Source organism: Dipodomys merriami, unplaced genomic scaffold (assembly GCF_024711535.1).
Source record: "Dipodomys merriami isolate MVZ:Mamm:240054 unplaced genomic scaffold, mDipMer1.0.p SCAF_28, whole genome shotgun sequence".
Classification (NCBI taxonomy): domain Eukaryota; kingdom Metazoa; phylum Chordata; class Mammalia; order Rodentia; family Heteromyidae; genus Dipodomys; species Dipodomys merriami.
Genome location: NW_027204270.1, coordinates 19,790,352 through 19,811,467, shown reverse-complemented (window position 1 = coordinate 19,811,467; position 21,116 = coordinate 19,790,352). Strand labels below are relative to the sequence as shown.

General features: G+C 56.4%; 1 protein-coding gene across 1 annotated transcript; it reads left to right on the top strand.

The window, feature by feature from the left end:
• LOC138838033 (kazrin-like) lies at positions 1-12,058 on the top strand. Its single transcript, XM_070037038.1, has 8 exons — positions 1-22; positions 333-538; positions 1,150-1,268; positions 4,053-4,284; positions 6,108-6,209; positions 6,791-6,957; positions 8,647-8,758; positions 10,105-12,058. The coding sequence occupies exons 1-8, from the start codon at positions 1-3 to the stop codon at positions 10,261-10,263; spliced, it is 1,119 nt and encodes a 372-aa protein (XP_069893139.1). The 3' UTR covers positions 10,264-12,058.
• The last annotated feature ends 9,058 nt before the right edge of the window (positions 12,059-21,116 follow it).

The following is a 21,116-nucleotide window of genomic DNA, read 5'->3' as shown; positions in this document are numbered from 1 at the left end:
ATGGCGTGGGTCGTGCTAGGCTGTGGGTCTCGAGTGGATCTGCACACTTGGGCATTTGTGTGTCCCCAGGAAGATTGAACTAAATCCTCACAGCTCTGGGTTCAGGGGCATTGGGGCGGGAAGTTTTCCTTTTCTGCTTTACTTCTCCTTCCTGAAATCAGTTCATCATTTTTCTTAGTCTTTTCCTTGGAGAGGGGCAGAGATGTTTTTTGGGGCGGGGGATGGGGGTGGGATGAGGAAGAAGGCAAAGCTGGGTTGGGAAGGGTGCTGCGCACGGTTCACGGGGCCGCTCTGCCGCCTGCCCCCACCCCACCCCCACTTGTGTGTTGCAGACTCGGACAGCCAGGGCAGCCCCACGCGGCACAGCCTGGGCCTGTCGGAGGGCGAGGAGCAGGCGGATCGGCTGCAGCACGTGGAGCTGGTCCGGAGCACGCCCATGTCGCACTGGAAGGCGGGCGCCGTGCAGGCTTGGCTAGAGGTGGTGATGGCCATGCCCATGTATGTCAAGGCCTGCGCCGAGAACGTGAAGAGTGGGAAGGTAGGCCTGGAGCTGGGGAGGCGGGAGAGGGAGGGCCCCGCCCTGAGCTGCCTCTTTCCACCGTGGGCTCAGATCCTCCTTGGGACAGGGCTGGGGCCAAAGGTCCTGTGAAATCCCTGTCCCCAGGGAGGCCCTGCAGCCATTGGGAGTGTTTGCAGTGGGTGTGTGTGTGCGCGCACACACGTGCACGCCCATACTGGGGCTTGAACTCAGGGCCTCATGCTCTCCCTGGGCTTGTTCAAGGCGAGCGCTCTACCACTTTGAGCCACAGAACCACTTCCGGTTTTCTGGTGGTTCCTTGGAGATAAGACTCTCATGGACTTTTCTGCCCGGGCTGGCTTTGAACCTCGATCCTCAGATCTCAGCCTCCTAAGTAGCTAGGATTACAGGCCTGAGCCACTGCATTTACATCTCTTAGAGCCCTCTGGAGCCCTTTGAGACCTCAGCAGCCCCTCCTCTTGCCCAACAGAAGGCAATGCCCGTGGCAGAGCTGCCCTGGTGGGGTGGGCAGAGACAGGAGGGGACCAGCAGCCAGCAGTGGCAGGGCTGGGGGTGGGGTTCCAGTGCCCAGGACAGGCCCCCCCTCTCCCACCGTCCCCTCTTGGACGCAGGTGCTGCTGAGCCTGAGTGACGAGGACCTGGAGCTGGGCCTGGGCGTGTGCAGCTCCCTGCACCGGCGCAAGCTACGCCTGGCCATCGAGGACTACCGCGATGCCGAAGCCGGCCGCAGGTGAGCCACGCCCTGCCCCCGGGCCCCCTGCCTGGTCCAGGGACAGCCAGGCCCAGCACGCTGGGGGCGGAGAGGACACGGGTGTGGGAAAGATGGCCCAGGCACTCCCCGGTCTCTGGAGAGAGAGGAAGGCACCAAGAACACACACGCATGCCCAGAAATGGCTCATGATGTGCTCCCCATCCCAGGGAAGGCGTGGGGGACTTGGGGCCTCTAGAAATCCTTCCCCTCCTGTTGCCAGTGGAGCCTTCTAGAAGAGGACCACAACAGTGTCAGCCTTACCTCCTTCCACCTGGAAGAAAAGCGCTCATCACTCTAGAATGAAGCAAGCCAAGGCCAGGGAGGCAGAGGGAGAGGAAACAGACACAGGAGAAAAAGGGCAGGAAAGGGTCATCACAGTCTCTCCCTGCCCCATAGAGACCAGATTGGGGGAGGGGGGAATCACAGGGGATGACAGGAGCCTCTTCCCATCAGGGTACCCCCGAGGCCACGCTGCCACCACTGCTATGGAGCCCCATCACCCAGCCTCTAGCCTTCCTCTCCTGGACTATGGGTGGGAGGTGATCCTCATTCCCCAAGCCTCCAGGAAAGAGGAGGAGCCCCACCTGCCTCGGCGGAGGGGAGGAGCCAGCTCTGCAAACCTGACACTTTCTGCTTTGCATAATTATCTCCTTCACTGGCTTCCCACCGAGCCCACAGTGTTAATTAATCAAACCTGGTGGTGTGTGCTGTTATTTGCAGGATTAAAATAGAAAGGGCTGGGGGCGGAGAATCGGGCCACTTTAGAAGCAGGAAAACCAAGCTGGTGTATGTCCAGGAGAGGGGCTCCTGGTGCCACATGGAGCCAAAGAAAAGGCTGTGACAGGAACTTGGGCCACAACTTGGAGCCACAGAAGATCCAGGAGCCGGCCATCCGGGCAGGACTGGGCTGAGGCATGGAGGACAATGATGGGGTCCCTGGGGAGGCACCCCTGCCCGGCTGCTTCTTCTGAGGGTCCCTAGCCAACTGGTCCAGTTCCACAACCCCAGAGTCTCCAGGGCCCACGCCATCTTGGATTGTAAGTCTGAGGTCAGCGTGCTGGCCTGACTCAGCTCCACCAGGCCTCTTCTGGCTTGCTGATGGCTGCTGCCTTGGCACTGTGCCTTCCCATGGCAGGGAGCTGATGCGGACATGCTGGGAGAGAAGGAGACAGAGAGATCAGCTAACTGCCTGGCCTCAGATACTCTAAGCAGGCCCCAAACATGACCACAGGCCAGGAGGTTCGAAATTTGGGGGAGGCGGGTCCACATTGGCCTCTGACTACACCCTGAACAACAGAAAATGTCCTTGGGGTGTTTATAATCACCATCAGGGTTCTTGCTGAGCATCAGCAGCTCATGCTACTCAGGAGATTGAGATCTGAGGATCATGGTTCAAAACCAGCCTGAGCAGAAAAAAAAAAAAGATCAAGGCTCTTCAATGAGCCAGCAAAGAGCTCCAAATGGAGCTGTGGTTCAAGTGGTAGAGTGCCAGTCTTAAGCAGAAAAGCTAAGGGATAGTGTCCAAGCCCTAGGACTGGCACAAAAAGCAACTTAACAGCCAAACAACAACAAATCCCTATTTCAAAAATAACCAGTGCAAAAAAGGAGTGGAGGCGTGGTTCAGCAATGGAGCACATGCCCAGCAAGTGTGAGGCCCTGAATCCCAAACTCCAGTAATACCACCAAAATAAATACATGAGAAAAGTAAGGGTAATGAGTCCCAGGAGCCCCAGGCTTGCATAGGGTTGGTAGGGGTGAAGGAAGGACATGAGCAGCCATCTAGGGGCCATCAGCAGGACCAGACAAGACTCGCTATGTCCAGGAGGAGCCACTGCTCTCTTGCAAGCCCACCACCTGCCCCTTGCACATAATACTCCCTCCAGCCCTTCCTGACTCACACTTAGACCCGCTGCTCTGTACTTACCTGGCCGCCCCGGTGGGATGCAGGGGCCCTCATTCCTTCTGTGATGCTGCCACCCTCTGGTGAGCTATGGAATGACACCCTCACCAGGAGCCACAGCCTTTTGCCCCAATTCCCAAAGCTCCTTTGGGGACACTCAGTATGCATACGGCACCGGGGACCACTTTCTGTGGAGCATGGAGATGTCTTGGAGGAGGTATTGGTGTGGCGGGGAAGAGGACTGGGAATAAGTGAAACCTGGGCTTTCATTGAGACCCCACCCAGATCGTGGCCCTGACGCACCGTACCTGTGCAGGAAGCCGAGCCTTCTGCATCCCCCAAGACTGGATGTGCCCAGTGCCCTGGGAGTGGACGCTCCATGGAGGCCATCACTGATGCCTCTCCTTGTTCTCCACATAGAAAAAAAAAGACCAAAGGGCACTGGAGGGGAGGGGGGCTAGACTAGGGAGAAACATGCCGATGGGTAGGGGGAGGGCTCTGCAGAAATCCTGGGAGAGCAGGGGTGAGCAGAGGTGAGGGGACCCAGCGGTGTGGCTTCCTACTGCCTGAGCGCCTTCTGCTTGCTCTGTCTGTGTGCTTGAATATGGTGGGCCTCCCCTTCCACCCTCTGCCTTTCTTCCTCTTTCCCCATCGCTGATCCTCGCATCTCTTTCTAACTTCCTGTCTCCACTCCAGCCCTGCCCCTGCTTGTCTGTGTCTTTCTTGGCTTTCACCCCCCCACCCCCCAACACACCCATTCTTTACCCTTTCCTCAGCTCTGGCCACCTCTTCTCATTCCTGCCTGTCCTCTGCGCCCTGCCGCCTTCCCTCACCCATGCCTGTCTCTGACTCTCCCTCACCAGTCTGTCCAAGGCTGCTGACCTGGACCATCACTGGGTGGCGAAGGCCTGGCTCAACGACATCGGCCTGTCACAGTACTCCCAGGCTTTCCAGAACCACCTGGTGGACGGGCGGATGCTGAACTCCCTGATGAAGCGGGATCTAGAGAAGCACCTGAACGTGTCAAAGAAGTTCCACCAGGTCAGCATCCTGCTAGGGATCGAGCTGCTCTACCAAGTGAACTTCAGCAGAGAGGTGAGGGCCTGGACCTGGGTGGGGCGGGACAGGGCTCTCCCCCGGGCCCCTCTCTCCTCTGGCATCCACTGCCCATACATACATACATACATACATACATACATACATACATACATACATACATACATACATACATACATCTATCCATCCATCCACTCATCTACACATTTACCCATGCATCCACTCATCTGTCCACCCACCATCCATCTACCCATATGTCCATCCACTCATCCATCCATCTGCACATATACTCATCCATGCATCCGTGTACTCATCCACCCATCTTTCATCCATCCACTCATCTAAATATTTACCCATGTATCCACCCATCCATTCATCTACCCATATGCCCATCCACTCATTCATCCACTCATCCACCCATCTACCCATCCATCTACTTACCTATCCATCATATCCATCTACCAATGAATTCATCCAACCATCCACCCCATCCATCCTCCCATCTACCTTTCCCACATACCCATCCATTTATCTATCCACTCATCTACCCATTAGTCCCCCATCCATATACCCATTCCTGGATCATCTACCCACATGTCCACTTATCATCCATGGGTTGATAAATCCATTTAACTATCTAATCATGCATCTCTCCCTTACCCATCTATCTATTCATCTACCCATACATGCATCCTCCCATTCATCCACTTGATTCCCCCATCGGTCCATTGAGCCCTTCACTCAACCAACCTATCCATACACCTATCCATCTATCTAGCCAGCTATATACCTACTCATTCATCCATCCATTTATCCATCCCCTAATCGTCTACTACTCCATCCATTGATCAGCCAGCCACCCACCCACCCCTCCCTTTCTCCATCCTTTCTTCAAACAACTTTATTTGGCTGGAGCAGAGCCTGTGCTCGATTCAGACTTGGGGACCCCTCATCGGGCCACGAAGGAGCCACATGAGGTCACGATGCTTGGAGAGGCTGTCTTAGGCAGGTAGCTTTGTGAGGGAGAGAAGTTTCCAGATGGATGGTGAAGTGAGACTCAGAGCTGACGGAGCACTCACAGGCCACAGGTGCTACAGACAAGTCCTGGCTGAGTGGGTGCTGGGTACGGGGTCGGTGGTAACCAGGGGCCTGGCAGTGATGGGGTCTGGACGCTAAGGGTCCCTAGACTGCCCTATGCCAAGCTGGAGGTGGGGGACGCCAGGTGAGGGTGAGGCCAGTCCCTGGTGCCACGTCCAGAACTGCTGGCTTTTCCTGGACTAATGTCAGAACACAGCAGTTCAGGAGAGAGCCACAGAGAGTGGCTTTCAATTCATATTCTCTCTCACACCACACAGCTGTGGACACAGGGAGGGGACAGGACACCGGTCCTGGCCTCCTGGAGCCCCCTATGACATGGAAAGCCAGGATAGTGCTACACAGGAAATGGAGGCGGGGCCTGCAGGTTGGGAGCCCCGGGAGAGGGCAGCAGGCTAGTCTGAGGCTGGGTCCAGAGGGTGGGGCTTGGTGCCCGGAACACTTTCCCCACCAGAGGCTCTGCCGGTCCCCATGGAAAGCGTCTCCATAAACATTCCCTGAGCACTTCCTCCCGGCCAGACGATCTGGGACAGCACAGGATGAAGCCGTGCTGGAGTCCTTCCAACCCCACACTCCTGGCTCCCCACACCCCATAAAGTGGCATCTCTCCACTTCCCAGCAGGGAGCCTCAGCTCCAGAACAACAGGCTGGAGCAGCTGTGGATGGCTCTGCTCATACAAGCATACAGAGACCCCACCAGGGTGTGGGGCCCCTCCACCTGTGATCCCAAGTCCTCTGAACCCCACCATGCCTTTGTCTCCCTCCAGACCCTCCAGGAGCGCCGGGCCCGCTGTGAGACACAGAACACAGACCCTGTGGTGTGGACCAATCAGCGTGTGCTAAAGTGGGTGCGAGACATTGACCTGAAGGTGAGGGAGGGGACTCACAGTAGGGGACATGTGTAGAGGACATGATGTCGGGGTACATCCTGAAAGAGGACATATTGCAGGAAAGCACGATGTGTGGGGACACAATGTAGGGGACATGGTACAGGGGGACATGGTATAGGGACAGGGTGTAGGGGGACAGCGTGTAGGGGCCACTCATGCACATGCAAAGCTCATGCAAGGTTGCATGCAGATCAGTGTCCATTTTGGAACAAACGTGTCTGGAACCCAGGCTTGTGAGGACACCCTCTTGTCCCCCTTCACAGGTGAGCCCCGTCCTGACCCTTGTCACTGGGGGACACAGCCAGTCCCACCCTTCGCAGCAGGTATAGGGTCAGGATCCAGGTGCACATCTGTTCCCAAACACGTATGGCTTCCTGCCAGGCTCCAAGCTACGCAGGGGCCCTGAGGCCGCTGCTGTCGAGGCTCTGAGAGTTGGGGAGGGGTTCCCCTCCGTTCTTCATCAGCTGGTCCCCAGGAGGGCAATCCTTGCGGTTGGGGACAGGTCCCTGCTTGGGTCTGGCGGCCCCTGGGGCCACCCAGCCTGCTGCCTCTGCCCTCAGGAGTACGCCGACAACCTGACCAACAGCGGCGTCCACGGTGCTGTGCTGGTGCTGGAGCCCACATTCAATGCAGAGGCCATGGCCACGGCCCTGGGCATCCCCAGTGGGAAGCACATCCTTCGGAGACACTTAGCAGAGGAGATGAGCACCATCTTCCACCCGGTCAGGTGAGTGCACACCAGGCATGGGCTGTGAACACACCCTGGGAGCTCTCAGTACCCTGACACACCTGGGGTGAGATGCCTGTGGCCTGTGATCTGGCCAGGGCCACATTTTACCCTGGTGAGGAGCCGAGACAGCAGTTCTTCTCTCCTTCCAGGAGAAGAGATTTCTCCTCCGGGGCCACACCGCAGGTCACCAGTGGTAGCAGCCAGGTGTGCCTTTCATTAACAGGGCAAATTCCACTGACTGATTTTTTTTCCCATATGCCGAACCGAACCAACCTTGCATTCTGGTATAAAATCTCGCTGGGTCCTACCAGTGAATAAGGATTTTCCTTTTGCTGAACTTGGTTTGCTAGCCTTCTGTGGAGGACTTTTACATGCATTTATATTTACAAAGGATATCAACATGTACATTTTGGTGGGTTTTTTTTATTTTTTTTTGGCTTGGGTTTTGGAGTTTTGGTTTTAGAGAGAAGGTCTCACTAGGTAGCCTCCTGAGTGGCTGGAATTACAGGCATAAGCCCCTGGAAGTGGGCTCCTAGTCCACTTTTGGATGAACTCCATTGCTTCACAGGTGGCTCTGTTCTCATCCCCATTGTCAGCATGGGTAGACACGCTTTATAGGAGAGAAGTGACTTTCTCAAGGTCACAGTCAGGGAACCATAGACCAAGGGCTTTGCTGTGGCCTGGTTTCCAGATGGAAACAAGTTGGATACTCTCAGGTCCATGGAGGTAGAAAAGGTTCTGGGCCACCAGCAGTGCAGTCAGAGAAAGACAACTGGAGCTCAGTGGGATTTTATGGTTGACCTAAAATCAAGAAGAAAAAGGGAGAGAAAAGGTGTGGGGTTGGGGGGGGGGTAGGATAAACGGCCACCGCTGGGGGCACCTGGGTCCTGACCAGGGTCTGCCTTGGTGGCCATCCACACAGAGCCTGAGCTGCTTTACCTCCAGTCTGGCTGTGCTGACACAAGGACTGGCAAACTTCTGTCAGAATAGACAGTGCTGGGTGCCAATGGCTCACACCTGTGATCCTAGCTAAGAAGCTGAGTCCTGAGGACCATGGTCCATAGCCAACCCAGGAAAGAATGCCCATGACACTCTTATATCCAGTTAACAAGTAAGAAGCCAGAAATGGAGTTATGGCTCAAGTGGTAGACTACCAGCCTTGAGTTAAAAAAAAAAAAAAAAAAGCCAAGGAACCACCAAGAGAGCAGGGGATGTCACCAGAGGGGCACGGTCCTGGGAACAATAAAACTCTATTTACAAAATCAGAAAATCAGCTGTACTGGGCCTCAGGCTTCACTCAGTCTGCTAAATCTATTGTAACAAAAGCTTCCTCATGGGGGTGGGGGAGGGTTGGCACGGAGTTCCAGTGCTGTTCCTCATAGCACATCTGATTTCTCCAGACGTTGGGGTTCCATTGCCTTCCCTTTCCTGTAACGTTTACAGCACATAGAAGAGTTGTGAGCAAGACTTGCAGACCTCAAACACGAGGGTGATCTGGGGTACATTGATTGCTTTACCTCTGAGCCTCCTTCACTTGGGAGCGGGGCTGGCCGTGCCCCGTGCCATGCAGAATGAAGGTTTCAATCACAGAGCACTGAGCCGGGAGCAGCCCAGCCGGTCTCCACCGTAGGTGTGTTGGTGGGCGCAGCTCTGGGCAGCTGTCGGTGACTGTCCCTGCTGTCCCAGCTCCACAGGCCTCCGGGACGCTGAGCGGTTTGGGACCCCCCCTGGCCGGGCCTCCAGTGTCACCCGGGCTGGGAAGGAAGAGAACGGAGGCATCAAGTACAGGGCTGGCCGGGTAAGCAGACCTGGGAAACACCTTTCTCCCCCAGGGAGCAGGTGTCCTGTCCCAGCCTCTCCCCCAATCCCTTTGTCACCTGGGGAGGAGAAGCTGGGTGCATGCTGGAGAGACCCAGGCCAGGTCAGGCTCAGTGACCAAGGCTGCGCAGGGTTTGGAGCTGCAGATCTGTAGGGGAATCCTGGGGTACAGGGTGCAAGCAGGGGAAGGGGTTTCCCACCCACTTCCCAAAGCTGGTGGTCTTGGGGCTGGAGAGAACTTGTGTACAGCCTGATTCCTGGATGGATCCCAGGAACCCCAAGCCCTGAAAGCCACTGACTCCGATTTTGAGATGAGGCCACACCCTCCTGGTGACCCTCAGGAAGCCTCCCGGCTGGGGTGTGGCCTGTCTGACCCTAAGCGAGAAGCAGCTCAGGCAGATGACAGATTGGGCCTGGCTCTGGTGACTCACCATTGGTTCCAGCACGGAGAGAGCGGGGATTGAGCAGTCACTCCCTCTTCCCACCCGACCTGCTCCCCATGGGGGCTTCACTTCTCCTGGGTAACTGGGCTTACAGGCTGGCATGAGCTACCCAGCAAGATTGCTGTTATTTCCCTCTCCCCTCTTCGCTTTGTGCTGGGGCTTGAACTCAGGGCCTGGGCCGCCTCCTGGAGCTTCTATGCTCAAGGCTAGATAGCGCTCCACCACTTGAGCCACAGCATCACTTCCAGCTTTTTAGTGGTTCATTGGAGATAAGAGTCTCACAGGCTTTCCTGCCCAGGCTGGCTTTGAACCATGATCCTCAGATCTCAGCCTCCTGAGTAGCTAGGATGACAGGTGTGAGCCACTGGCGCCTGGCACAGAGGGGAGAGGTGACTTACCCAAGGCCTCACAGCTCAGAGCAGCAGAGCTGAAGAGCCCAGCCTGTGAGTCTCCCAAACTTCTGTTCTTTTCCAGACAGTGCTAGAATATTCCTTTGGGATTGGGATCACAGGCAGACCTCACTCCTAGGTTCACAGCGATTTCCCTGAGCACCTGCTTGTTCTCCACTACCCTCCCACCAAGGGGGGGGGAGGGAAGTGATGTGAGGGACCAGCATGGCCAACATCGGTCGTCACCCTCAGCTGCCCCTGAATCCTTCCTGTTGGGAGCACAAACCTCTCTCCTCAGGCTAATTCACAAAAAGCCCTTCTGTCTTCTGGAGGAATGAGTGAAGTGCTGGGTTCCTAATGGGAGGAGCACAGAGAGGTTAAGTCCTCAAAGGTCGCACAGCAACTGGCTGGACGAGGCCCCCTTTCCCAGGTCTCAGGCGCTCATTTCCTGATCCGCTCCCTCCTGACCCTTGACCTCACTCCTGTCTTCTCAGCTGCCCCTGGGGAAGATAGGAAGGGGGTTCAAAGACCCCGATTTCCATGACGACTATGGCTCGCTTCAGAACGAAGACTGTGGGGAGGATGAGCTCCAGAGCGGGCGGGAGCAGAGCCGCCTGGACAGCCACGGGCCCCTGGAGGCCACCAACGTGTGAGGGGCCTGCGGCCGCAGCCCGACCCCGACGACCCAGTGCCGTCCCAAACGCACACCGACCTTGGGGCTGAGGGCACATCTGCCCCCCGTGAACCCCGAGGGATGGGGGCGAGGGCCGGTGGGTGCTGAGGACAGCACCCCCCCAGCCCACCTCCGCTCGTGGCTGCCAGCACCCCGTCCTGCGAGACTCAAGGACTAACGACTGTGCCCCATCCCCTCGCAATCCAGCATGCCCGCGACCACAAGAGCAAGCCAGAGCTGGAGGCCTCGGTCCCCAAAACACCCTTCAGAGAGGGGCAGGAGAGACCATCACACGTCCAGGGCGCTGAGTCCTGGGGCCTTCGACTGGCCACTTATCTTCAGGGTCACAGGCTCTGTCTGGGGAGTCTGACCACGGAGGACTGGTCGTTCCGAGTTCCCTGACCCCCACCCAGCCGTGGGGTCCCCGTGGGATGGGGTCCAGGTGAGGTCCATCCCAGAGTGCACAGACATCCTGTCACCAGGCAACAGGAGCCAGGAATGGAGCATCCTACCCGCGGGGATGGAGAGAAGATGTGTCACTGTTCACCCACGGTCCCTCGTCACCAGTGCAGGTGGCAGGGGAGGGAACCTTCGGCCCCTGTCTCCACCCGCCACCCTTTGCTGTGTGACTTCCTCTCTGCCTCTAATGCCTCAGCTGCCCTCCTCCGGCGGGGGCCCCCGCAGCATGTAGGGGATGGGCTGAACCCATGCTAAACGCTAACATCCATGACACACATGCTTTGAACCTGGTGGGGACCTCGGCGGCGTGAGTCTAACTTCCCGTCCACAGCGGCGCAGACCGGCCCCGGGGCTGGCTGTCTCCAACCCTGAGAGAAGAAAGAGGGACGTGTGAGGTACCGATCGTCTGGACACCTCCAGAGAGGACAGGAAGTCTCTGTGGAGGGGTGGTGGGTGGGGCATGGGCTCTGCAGGCTCTCCACCTGTCCATCTGTCTGTCCATCCATCCAGCTATCCTTCTGTCCTCACTTGCCAGTCCTTGGAGCCAAGCTGCTTCACGGCCTTGGAGACCACAAGAGGTTTCCATGGCTGAAGTTAAGCCGGGTGCTGATGGCTCACGCCTGTCATCCCAGCTACTCAGGAGGCTGAGATCTGAGGATCGTGGTTCACAGTCACCTCAGGTAGGAAAGTCCATGAGACTCTTATCTCCAGTGAGCCACCAAAAAGCTGGACGTGGAACTGTGGCTCAAATGGCAGAGCACCAGCCTTGAGCACAACACAAAGCTTGGGGCAGCGTCCAGGCCCTGAGTTCAAGCACAAAACAACACCAATAAACATTTAAGAGTGGCAGTGGCTGCCAGCCCGGCCTTGAAGAGCTGCGTTTCTACCGCACCAAGGGCTGTACCTCGTGGGAAGTGTTCCACGGGGCCACAAGGAACTTGACACTTGCCTGTCCCCACCCCAGAACTATGGCTTCCTGCTGACCTTCACATAAACACAGCCTTCCTCGCTGCCCGCATCCCGGCCTGGCTTCTGCTGACCGGCCTCTGAGTGGCCCGCTTCTCCATGTGACTCGGCTCTGTGGAGCGTCCAAAGCCCAGATCCTTACGTCACTCAGCTACCCCACCTGTCCACCCGGAGACGAGAGAGTTTCCTTCTGCCCTGGTGCCAGCCATCATGCCAGCAGTGTCCAGGCCAACTCCTGCAGGACAAGCCAGAGGGGTGGGGAGGGGCCGAGAGGAGCCTGAATGCTGAGCTGCGGACTGGAACCTCACACGCACCTGATCTGTCAGAATAGGGGAAGGGGGAAGGGCAAGAGGACAATTGTGGGGGTGAGGGGGTCACCGGCACAGACAGCAGAGCCCCAAACGTGCCTAGCAGTCGTAAGCCAGCGGGCTGGGGGTCCACAGCCCCCTGGCGTGCCCTTAGGGGTCCCACGATGCCCACGGGGCGCCCCGTCACCTGCACATGCCAGGTCCACGGCCGCCGCCACCGGGTGCCTGTGTCACCACAAGGTGGGGGGACATGGAGGGCAAAGCAGCCGCCACCTGGTTCATGAGGACGGCTCTGTTCCTGGGATGTCGTAAGCAGCAGCTCCAGTTCGCAATTGGCTAAAGGGGCCCCGGCAGAGGCCGGCAAGGGCACCCGCAGGCCAGGGAGCTGGGAGGCCTGATGAGGCGCCAGGCCCCGCCAGCCCCTCCAGAGGCTGCGTCTGCAACCCGGTGCTGACCCTGCACCAGGCTTGGGGTGAATCAGGGAAAGGGGAGATATCCCATATTCCTCCCAGAATATGAAGGCTGGCAGGTCGGGCAGGAGGGCCCCGCCTGGGGACTCGGCTTCCTGTCTCCTGGGGAAGCCCCTGGAGCCGGGGCTGGGCAGACCCCTCCAAGAGTCCTCTGTCCATCTGCACGGCCCTGGGCTGCAGGAGGGACCTGGAGCGGGGTGGGGGGGGGGCGGGGGGGCAGGAGGGTCTCTCTCTGCACAGCCCGGCTGGCCTGGAGGGGCCTCGGAGCAAAGCAGGATGGAAGCCATGGCCCCTTGGGTCATTTCAGGAACCCCCAGGCTGCGTCCAGCCCAGGCCCACGCACCCTGCGGCGCCTCCCGTGGAGCTGAGGATTTCCAGATCTCTCTCTACCCCAAGTCAGCCGGGGAAGACGACCCTGGGCCCCACCAGGAGGGGTGCCGTGGCTCTCAGGGAGTCGCGTTATCTGTGAATGGCGCTAAGACTCAGGGCCACAGCCCCAATGTCCCCCCAGGAGTGAGCTCTAACACTGTCACAATAAACTCTGCTGCACAGCTGCCAAGGGCTTTTTTCCCCCTCTTTTTCCTGTGTTTTCAATTTGTTCTCCCAACAGAGGACAGCGTGGGTCCTGGGCCCCCTAGTAGGGGGGAGGGGGAAGGGTGGCAGGCTGGCCTGTGGGCTCCACCCAGGGGTACAGCAGTCCTAACGGAAGCCACACACCTCCCTGCTTGGGGCTCAGAACTTTCTAGGCAATCAGGCCCTGAGCTTGTTGCTGAGAGTACAATCATCCTACAGAGTTTGTAATGTCCTGGAAAAACAGGCATAGGTCAGATGTGACCCCAAGTGCCGTCTGAAGGTAAGGGTGGCAGGTCTGGAGAAGAGAGGCAGCTAGTGGGCAGTGGGTGGACTTTGCGTATGGAGAGGTCAAGCAGTCAAGGGGAGATGAAACCAGGGTGGAGATTTCAGCAGACGGACAAGAAGGGGAAGAGAATGCTAGACAGCCAAGACAGCACATGCAAAGGGCCAGTGGCAGGAAGACCAGAGCTGATGGCTGGAAGAACTCCATGTCCCTGGAAAGCAGAGGGGAAGGGCCTACACCCTGGGGGCACTGATGGGCACCAGAAAGCAGGGCCTTTGCTGGAGGCCTGACCCCTCATAGGGTCCCTGACCAGGCATCTGCCCATGTGCCATGCTGTGCTGCTAGTTATTGCTACAGGGGTAGGTGCCATTAGACTTCTTTGTTTCTTCTGCAAACAGACCCTGCTTCTCCTTTGCTCTGGCTTGGGACTAAACTGGATTTTCCCAGCCACAGGCTGAGGTCATGAGCTTATACAGTGACACTAGGGTGACCAGAGCACCTAAACTCTCAGCCACCTCTTCCATGAGCCCAAGTAGAGAACCCAGATGTCACATGTCTGATTTTATTCTTTAAAACAAAAACCGGGTCCTGGGGCTTTAACTCAGAACCTGCGCACTGCCCCAGAGCTTTTTTGCTTAAGGCTGGCACTCTACCACTGGAACCACAGATCCATGTGTGGCTTTTTGCAGGCTAATTCCTGCTGGGGCTGGCTTTGAACTGTGCTCCTCAGATCTCAGCCTCCTGAGTAGCTAAGATGACTGGTGTGAGCTACCAGCCCAGCCCAGCTGTCTGGGTGAAGCTGTTCTTGTTACAGATGGGACCAGTCTGCAAGGGTGGGGAAGGAGCCGGTGGGACACACCCAGCCCTCCCCGTTCCCAGGCCCAGGCAGGCTGCCCCTAAATTGAGTGTCCTGCAGCTTGGGCCCCAGGCACCCAGGGGAGTCAGGAGAGGGTGGGTGGGGCCCAGTGAGGCCCTAGGGGAAAGGCTGGCTTTCCCGTGTCTCTGGCAGGGTAGGGCCGAGTGCCCAGCACAAGTGGCAGCTGAGATTTTTTGGAGTGTTGTCCTGTGCTCTTAAACTGTATGCTGAGGGATTTGGACAAGTATCTCATTTAATCCCAACACTGGTCTGGGGTGTGTGTGTGTGTGTGTGTGTGTGTGTGTGTGTGTGTGTGTGTGTGTGTGTGTGTGTGTGTGTGTGTGTGTGTGTGTGTGTGTGTGTGTGTGTGTGTGTGTGTGTGTGCGCGTGTGTGTGTGTGTGTGCTGTTAACAACACCACTTTGCAGATAAGAGATCCTGTAGAGAGTGTGGGCTGAGCCAGCACCCCAAAGGCACTTGCTCTGACCCCTCCTGCCTGGCCAACCCACCCCACCATCAAAATCTCCACTGGGGCCCATGTTTGTGGACTTGGGGTGACTGACCTCCAGCATGGACCATCGCCGGGGCTGGGACAGGTTGTAATGCCACGATCTGCCACTAGATGGAGACCACCCCGCCTTACCAGCCCAGCGGGAGCTCACAGGGCCCCTCAGGATTCCTGCCCACTTTCCACAATCCCAGCACATGGTGCCCGGGTGACAGGCTCAAGAAAGCCCCCAGTTGTCTTCCGGCATGGGGTGCGGGCTGGAGGCTGCACCAGGCCCAGCCCTGCCTCCTCCATGGCTCCTGTGGACCTTGCAGGTGCTGGGCAGGGCCTTTCCCTGGGGGCTGGGTGACACCCAGTGGCCTTGGTGCAGATGCCCTCCCTGACTCCACCAGCTCAGACAGCTCCTCGGGCCTCGGTCTCCTGGCACAGGCCGGCAACCCTTTGTCCTCTTGGGGTGGTTGGGAAGGTGAAGGCAAACTCCAGCCAGGTCCTGCAAGGAGTTGCTAGGATCTGCCAGCTGTAATTCTTCAGGTGCTTATTCTAGCAGCTTCCTCCCCTCCCCTCCCCTCCTTCCTCCATTCCCTCCCTCTCTCCCCTTTTTTCTTCCCTTCCTCCTTTCTTTTCTTTCTCTCTCTTTTTTCCCATGGTTGTGAGGATCAGGCCCGGCCTCTGGCCCACGTTCAATCAGCATTTCTACAAAGCTGGAGACAGCCCAGGGCCGGGCCTGACCCATCCAGCAGGCCTGGGTACCAAAGGCCCGGAGCGGGACATTCCCAGGGGCTGCATTTGAACTCAGAGCCACTCCAGCCCACTGCGGGCCTGGGGTTCGCACAGCGGGGAGGGCGGGTTACTTGGAGGGAAGGCTGGTTAAGGGTAGAGTACAAAGGACCCTTCCTTGCATCAGGGGAAGGTTCTAGATTCTAGCTGCACAGGTGTATATAAACGCACAGAGCTGTGCGTTTAAGGGTATTTTTTAAAATTTTATTTGTGAACATACTGTACAGAGGGGTTACAATTACATGGGCAGGATAATGCGTACATTTCTTACCAAGCATTGCAGCCTCCTCCTTTTGTTTACCCTTCACGTCCCTTCCCAGCCTCCCCCCTCCCCCCCAATCCCAATCCTTCTCCTTCCCCCCCATTGCCCCCCCCACCGACGTTGTAAAGCTCGTTTTGGACATGACAACTTGTACTTCTCATTGTTGCAACAGGTCCACCTGTATCCTTAAACAACTGGTTTTTCCCCATCTCCTCCTCAAGTTATACTGACATCAAATATAGTGAAAGCAGGGGTTATACTGTGGGGGAGGGACATACAAAGCAACAAAGAGATAATCTTATAAATGTGTTAGAAACACATGCATGAAAGAAAAAAAACATTAAAATACACATCTAAGGGTTCATTTTCCTGACATCACATTATCTGACCTTTTCCGCTTGACTCATGCATATACTAGATATTGCAAATAAGGGAAACCATGGGACCTATGTTTCTTTGGGCCTGGCTTACTTCACTTAATATAATTTTTTCCAAGTTTTTCCATTTCCTAACAAATGGGGCAATGTCATTCTTTCTGATGGAGGCATAGAATTCCATTGTGTATATATACCACATTTTCTTGATCCATTCATTGAGGGTATTTTTTTTGCACCTTTCCAGGTATTAATTACATTTCAGTTTTTAAAAAAAAGAAAGAAAGAAAGTTCCAGAATGGAGGGTGGGGTACTCAGCTAGCCACCCTAGGGGATTTCCACAGATGGGCCGGTTCCCCTGCGGTCATTCACTCAGCATGGCGGCAGCTTCCTCCCGCAGGCAGGTCCGGGCTGCAGCTGCCTTTAGCTCCAGCTGGCTGTGCTGTGCCCACCCCCCCCCTTCCTGTCAGTGACCCCTTCCTCTGCCCGCCACCGCCACCACCACAGGGGCCCACAGTCCCGAGGAGGGGCCAGGCCAGCCACGGGGGGGGGGGGGATCCTCATAGATCTCAATGAGACCCCGCATGACCACCAGGTGACTGCCACATGACTGCCCTGTGATCACCACGTGACTGCTGCGTGACCAGCACGTGATTGCCGTGTGACCACCGCATGACTGCCCGCGTGACTGTCACCCCATCTCTCCTCCCCAGCCTTCCCACCCCCATCGTTTCACTCCCTGTGACGGTTTTCTCTGCGGACACTTGGTTTCATGCGGGTCTCTGGGTGCCGTCCCTTAGCTGTGGGGTACACGCCTAGGAGTAGAAGGGAAAAGGGGGACTGGGGAGGGGCCAGACCAGCCCCACTCCACACACAACCGGCTGGTGAGTGGCTCATGCCTGTCATCCCAGCCACTCAGGACACTGAGATCAGAGGATGGAGGTTCAAAGCCAGTCTGGGCAGAAAAAGTCTACAGGATATGCTTATCTCCAATTAACTACTAAAACAAACAACAACTAAACTAAAGTAGATCTGTGGCTCAAGTGGTAGAGTGCCAGCCTTGAGCAGAAATGCCAAGCAGGAGTGCAAGGTCCCGAGCTCAAGCCTCAGCACTGGCACATGTATGTGCACACACACACACACACACACACACACACACACACACACACACACACACACACACACACACACACCACCACCACCACCACCACCACCACCACCACCACCACCACCACCACCACCACCACCACCACCACCACACAGGGAGTGGAGTGGAGGTTGATCACAGGCTCTCTGTGCTCAGCCGTCTGAAGGACTCACAAGTAGTGAGTGGCCCGGGGACACTGGAAACTCCACCGAGATCCAGTTCTGGGATTTCAAATTTGCAGGAAATGAGGACAAACTGTGTCCCTTAAATGAAGGATCCCCTCTCTGCTTTTGCTTTGCACCACATGAACACAGACCTGGGTCAGCCTTCAGAGAAGCCAGGCCAGTATGTCCTCTGTGCAACCCACCCCCAAGGCCCACCCTTCTCCATGACCCAGGCCAAGGCAAGGTTGCAAGCACAGATGTGTGATCTACTGCTGATTTTGAAGAGTCACCCAGCACAGACATTTTTGCTCAGCAATTCATTGTTTAGAAGTAAGTCTACCTGCCAAGAGCAGGTGGCTCAAGCCTGCAATTCTAGCTATTCAGGAGGCTGAAACCTAAAGGACTAAGGTTTGAGGCTAGCTCAGGCAGAAAAGCCCTCAAGACTCTATCTCCAAAATAATTGGCAAAAAGCTGGACTGGAGGCATTGCTCAAGTGGTAGAGCACCAATAGAGCAGTAGCACATTCAAACCATAGTACTGGCAAAAAGAATGTTTTTTGGGGGGGGTATCTGGTCGTGGGGCCTAAACTCTGGGCCTGGGTGCTGTCCCTCAGCTCTTCAGCTTAAGGCTAGCGCTCTACCACTTGAGCTACAGCACCACTTCCGGCTTTTTTTCTTTTTGCTTATGTGGTGCTGAGGAATCAAACCCAGGGCCTCATGCATGCAAGGCAAGCGCTCTACCACTGAGCCACCTTCCCAGCCCCTAAAAGAATGTTTTTGTTGTTGTTTTAAACAGGGCTGGGAACATGGCTTATCAGTAGAGTGCTTGTCCAGCGTGCATGAAGGCTCTGGGTTTGATTCCTCAGAACCACATAAACAGAAAAAGCCTGAAGTGGCCCTGTGGCTCAAGTGGTAGAGCGCTAGCCTTGAGCACAGAGAGGCTCAAGGAACAGTGCCCAGACCCTGAGTTCAACCTCCAAGACCAGCAAAAAATAAATTAAAAAAAATTTTTAATGAAAAAAAGGAGTCCCTAGTAAAAGTAAGTGGGCGGAAGGGAGTCAGCAAGGGAAAAGAGTAACTGAGGGCAAGGCTCAGCAAACAGGGAAAGGCAAGGGGCAAAACAGTAAAATGCGGTGCTTCTGGTCAACTGAAAACTGTTTTTTAATTAAGACACTTTTATTGAAAATATTTCCCACTTCCCTACATCCTGAAATACACTTCTTAGTTTCCAAGAACAATTGCAGTTGGTTTAGTCCTGTCACATCCTTTCTTTCTTTCCTTCTCTCCCTTCTCATCTTTTCCTTCATTCCTTCCTCCTTCCATTTCTCTTTCTGTGCTTTGTTTGGTCAGTTTGGAGATGGGAGGGCGGGGGGGGGGGGAGTCTCAGGGACTTTTCTGCTTCCATTGATTTTAGACTGTAAAATCCTCTAGGCCTTGGCCTCCTGAGCAGCTAGGATTACAAGCATGTGTGTGGCCTCCCCGACACACAAAGTCGAGTGATCTCCTGTGGGGATTTCTGTGCCACGTCCTGGTTCTGTGGCTCGTTGGCAGCTGCAGGTGTCATACCTGCTCTGAGTCTTACAGGCCTCAGCTGAAAAGCTAGAAGCAGAAAATCTTCCCTCTAGGGCTGCTGTTGAGAATTAGTTAACAACAGTGTTTTCATCCCAAGGGCTCCTCCCTGCATAGTGCACCAACCAGGCAATAGAAACTTCACCATTCACCATTCCTTTCCTTGGATCTTTTCCCCAAGGACACCCCTCAGGCCTCGGTCAGGTGACAGTGGGATGGGTGACAGGTTAGAGAAACTGGGCACCTCCATGGGAGTTGCTGAGCCAGGAAAGATCCAGGGGCAACACCCTGAATCAAAGGAGGGGGCTGCGCAGAAGGGACAGCAAAAGAAGAAGCCTTTTCCAACTACTGCTTTATTCCAGCCCACCTTTGGCTGTAAATTTCTCCTGCCTCTTGCCCAGATGAGCCAGGGCACACGTGCTTCCCGGAACCCTGGGAGATGGTTTCTGAGATAGCCAGGAGCTGCTGGGCCGGGCTCCCGGCAGAAAGGGGAGGGCCTGAAGTTGGATCCTGGCCTGGAAAAGTACTCAGGTTCTTCCTTGAGCTTCCAGGTTCAGGACTAGAGCAGCTGCCTGACGTTATTAGCCCCAGTTCAGGCCTCTCCAGTCAGTCCTGTCCTGCACAGGGAAACACAAACCACATTCCTGGTCTTAGTAGGGAGCTGTATGACTTGAATGCTGGTTTCATGTCCCTCCCCAAGCAGCCTGGGAAAGGCCCCAGACTCAGCGTTTGGGATGAGTCGCTGCTGGGAAAGGCCCCAGACTCAGCATTGTAACTTTGGGGTGAGGTTACAGGCACTGGCCTGCACAGAGGGCTCCCCTCATTCCTGACACAATGTGTTCTTATCTGGGGCTCTTATTTATCCAACAAGTACTCACTAAGTACTTGCTCAGGCCCAGGCAGGGGGGATGGAGTGACCCTGCAGTAGACAGCTCTGAAGTGTGTACCTGCAGGTGCAGAGTGGATCCTGATACTTCCCAGCTGTGTGACTCTGGACAAACACCACCACCATCTTAAACCTCCTCTGGAGTCATAAAACAATAACCACCTGGGGGAGTTGTTGGAAGGACTAGAGGAAAAGACACAGGGCCAAGGGCAGTGGCTCATACCTGTAATGTAGAGGTCAGGATAGTGGCTCAAGACCCAAGATTAACAAATACGAAAATCTGGGTACTGTGGTGCACATCTATCATCCCAACTTGATAGGAATTGTAAATAGGAGGATCAAAGTCCAGAGTGGGGGGGGGGATTGGTAAAGCCCTATTCAAAACTCTAAGCAGAAAGGGCCAAGGGCTGAAGTGGTAAACTGCTTGGCTGGAAAGTGCAAGGTCCTAAATTCAAATGTTAATTAACGTTCAGAGGGGATGGCCACCAGGGCTGGTTGGCACTAAGGATGTCAGGACTAGCAATTACTGTGGTAACATCAAATTTGTCTCTTTTGTGAACCCAGGGACCTGACAGGGTTCAAATTAAGAAGCCATGGGGCCAGGTGCTGGTGCTCACCACTGTTAGCCCTAGTTACTCTGGAATCTGAAGTCTGAAGATGGAGGTTTGAGGCCAGCTCCAATCTCCAGTCCCCTAGATGGGAAGTGATCTTGGGGCACCGGGGCTGCACTGAATTGCCACCGGGCTGCGGTGAGCTGGCCTGGGGACCCCGCGCCCAGCAGGAGGCGCCTTTTGTCCTCCGCGGGGGCCGGTCCACCTCCGTCTCCGGTTCCAACTTCAAAGGGTGGGCGCACACCCAAGGAGGGGGCAGGCCGGCTGGGAATCCAAACACCGGGGCCGGGAGGGAGGGGCGCACCGCCCTCGCCGGAGTCTCAGTCCGACCCGCCTGGGGTCGTCGGGCCAGGGGCAGCCAAACCTCCAGGCGGGGCGGGCAGAGCCGCAGGTGAGAGGCGGCCCGGCTGGGGTCACCCCGCCCGCCGCGGGTAGCCTAGCCGGGGCCGCGGCAGAAGGCCGGCTGGAGACCGGCCGGGAGAGCTGGCGGCCGCGCCCAGGACGCCCCGCGCCCCGTTCCGGCGGGACCCGGCCGGCCGCCCCAGCCCGCGCGCGCGCCCCGGGAACCGGAACGCGCTCCGCCCCGGCCGGGCCGGGCGCGCGCCCGGGAGGGCGAACGGGC

What these genes read in the sequence shown, in the direction of transcription:
- LOC138838033 (XM_070037038.1), top strand. Translation starts at nt 1, where the DNA reads ATGGCGTGGGTCGTGCTAGGCT. An exon ending in ACCATCTTCCACCCGGTCAG is followed by an intron (nt 6,958 to 8,646) that starts GTGAGTGCACAC and finishes CTGCTGTCCCAG; the next exon opens with CTCCACAGGCCTCCGGGACG. An exon ending in TCAAGTACAGGGCTGGCCGG is followed by an intron (nt 8,759 to 10,104) that starts GTAAGCAGACCT and finishes CTGTCTTCTCAG; the next exon opens with CTGCCCCTGGGGAAGATAGG.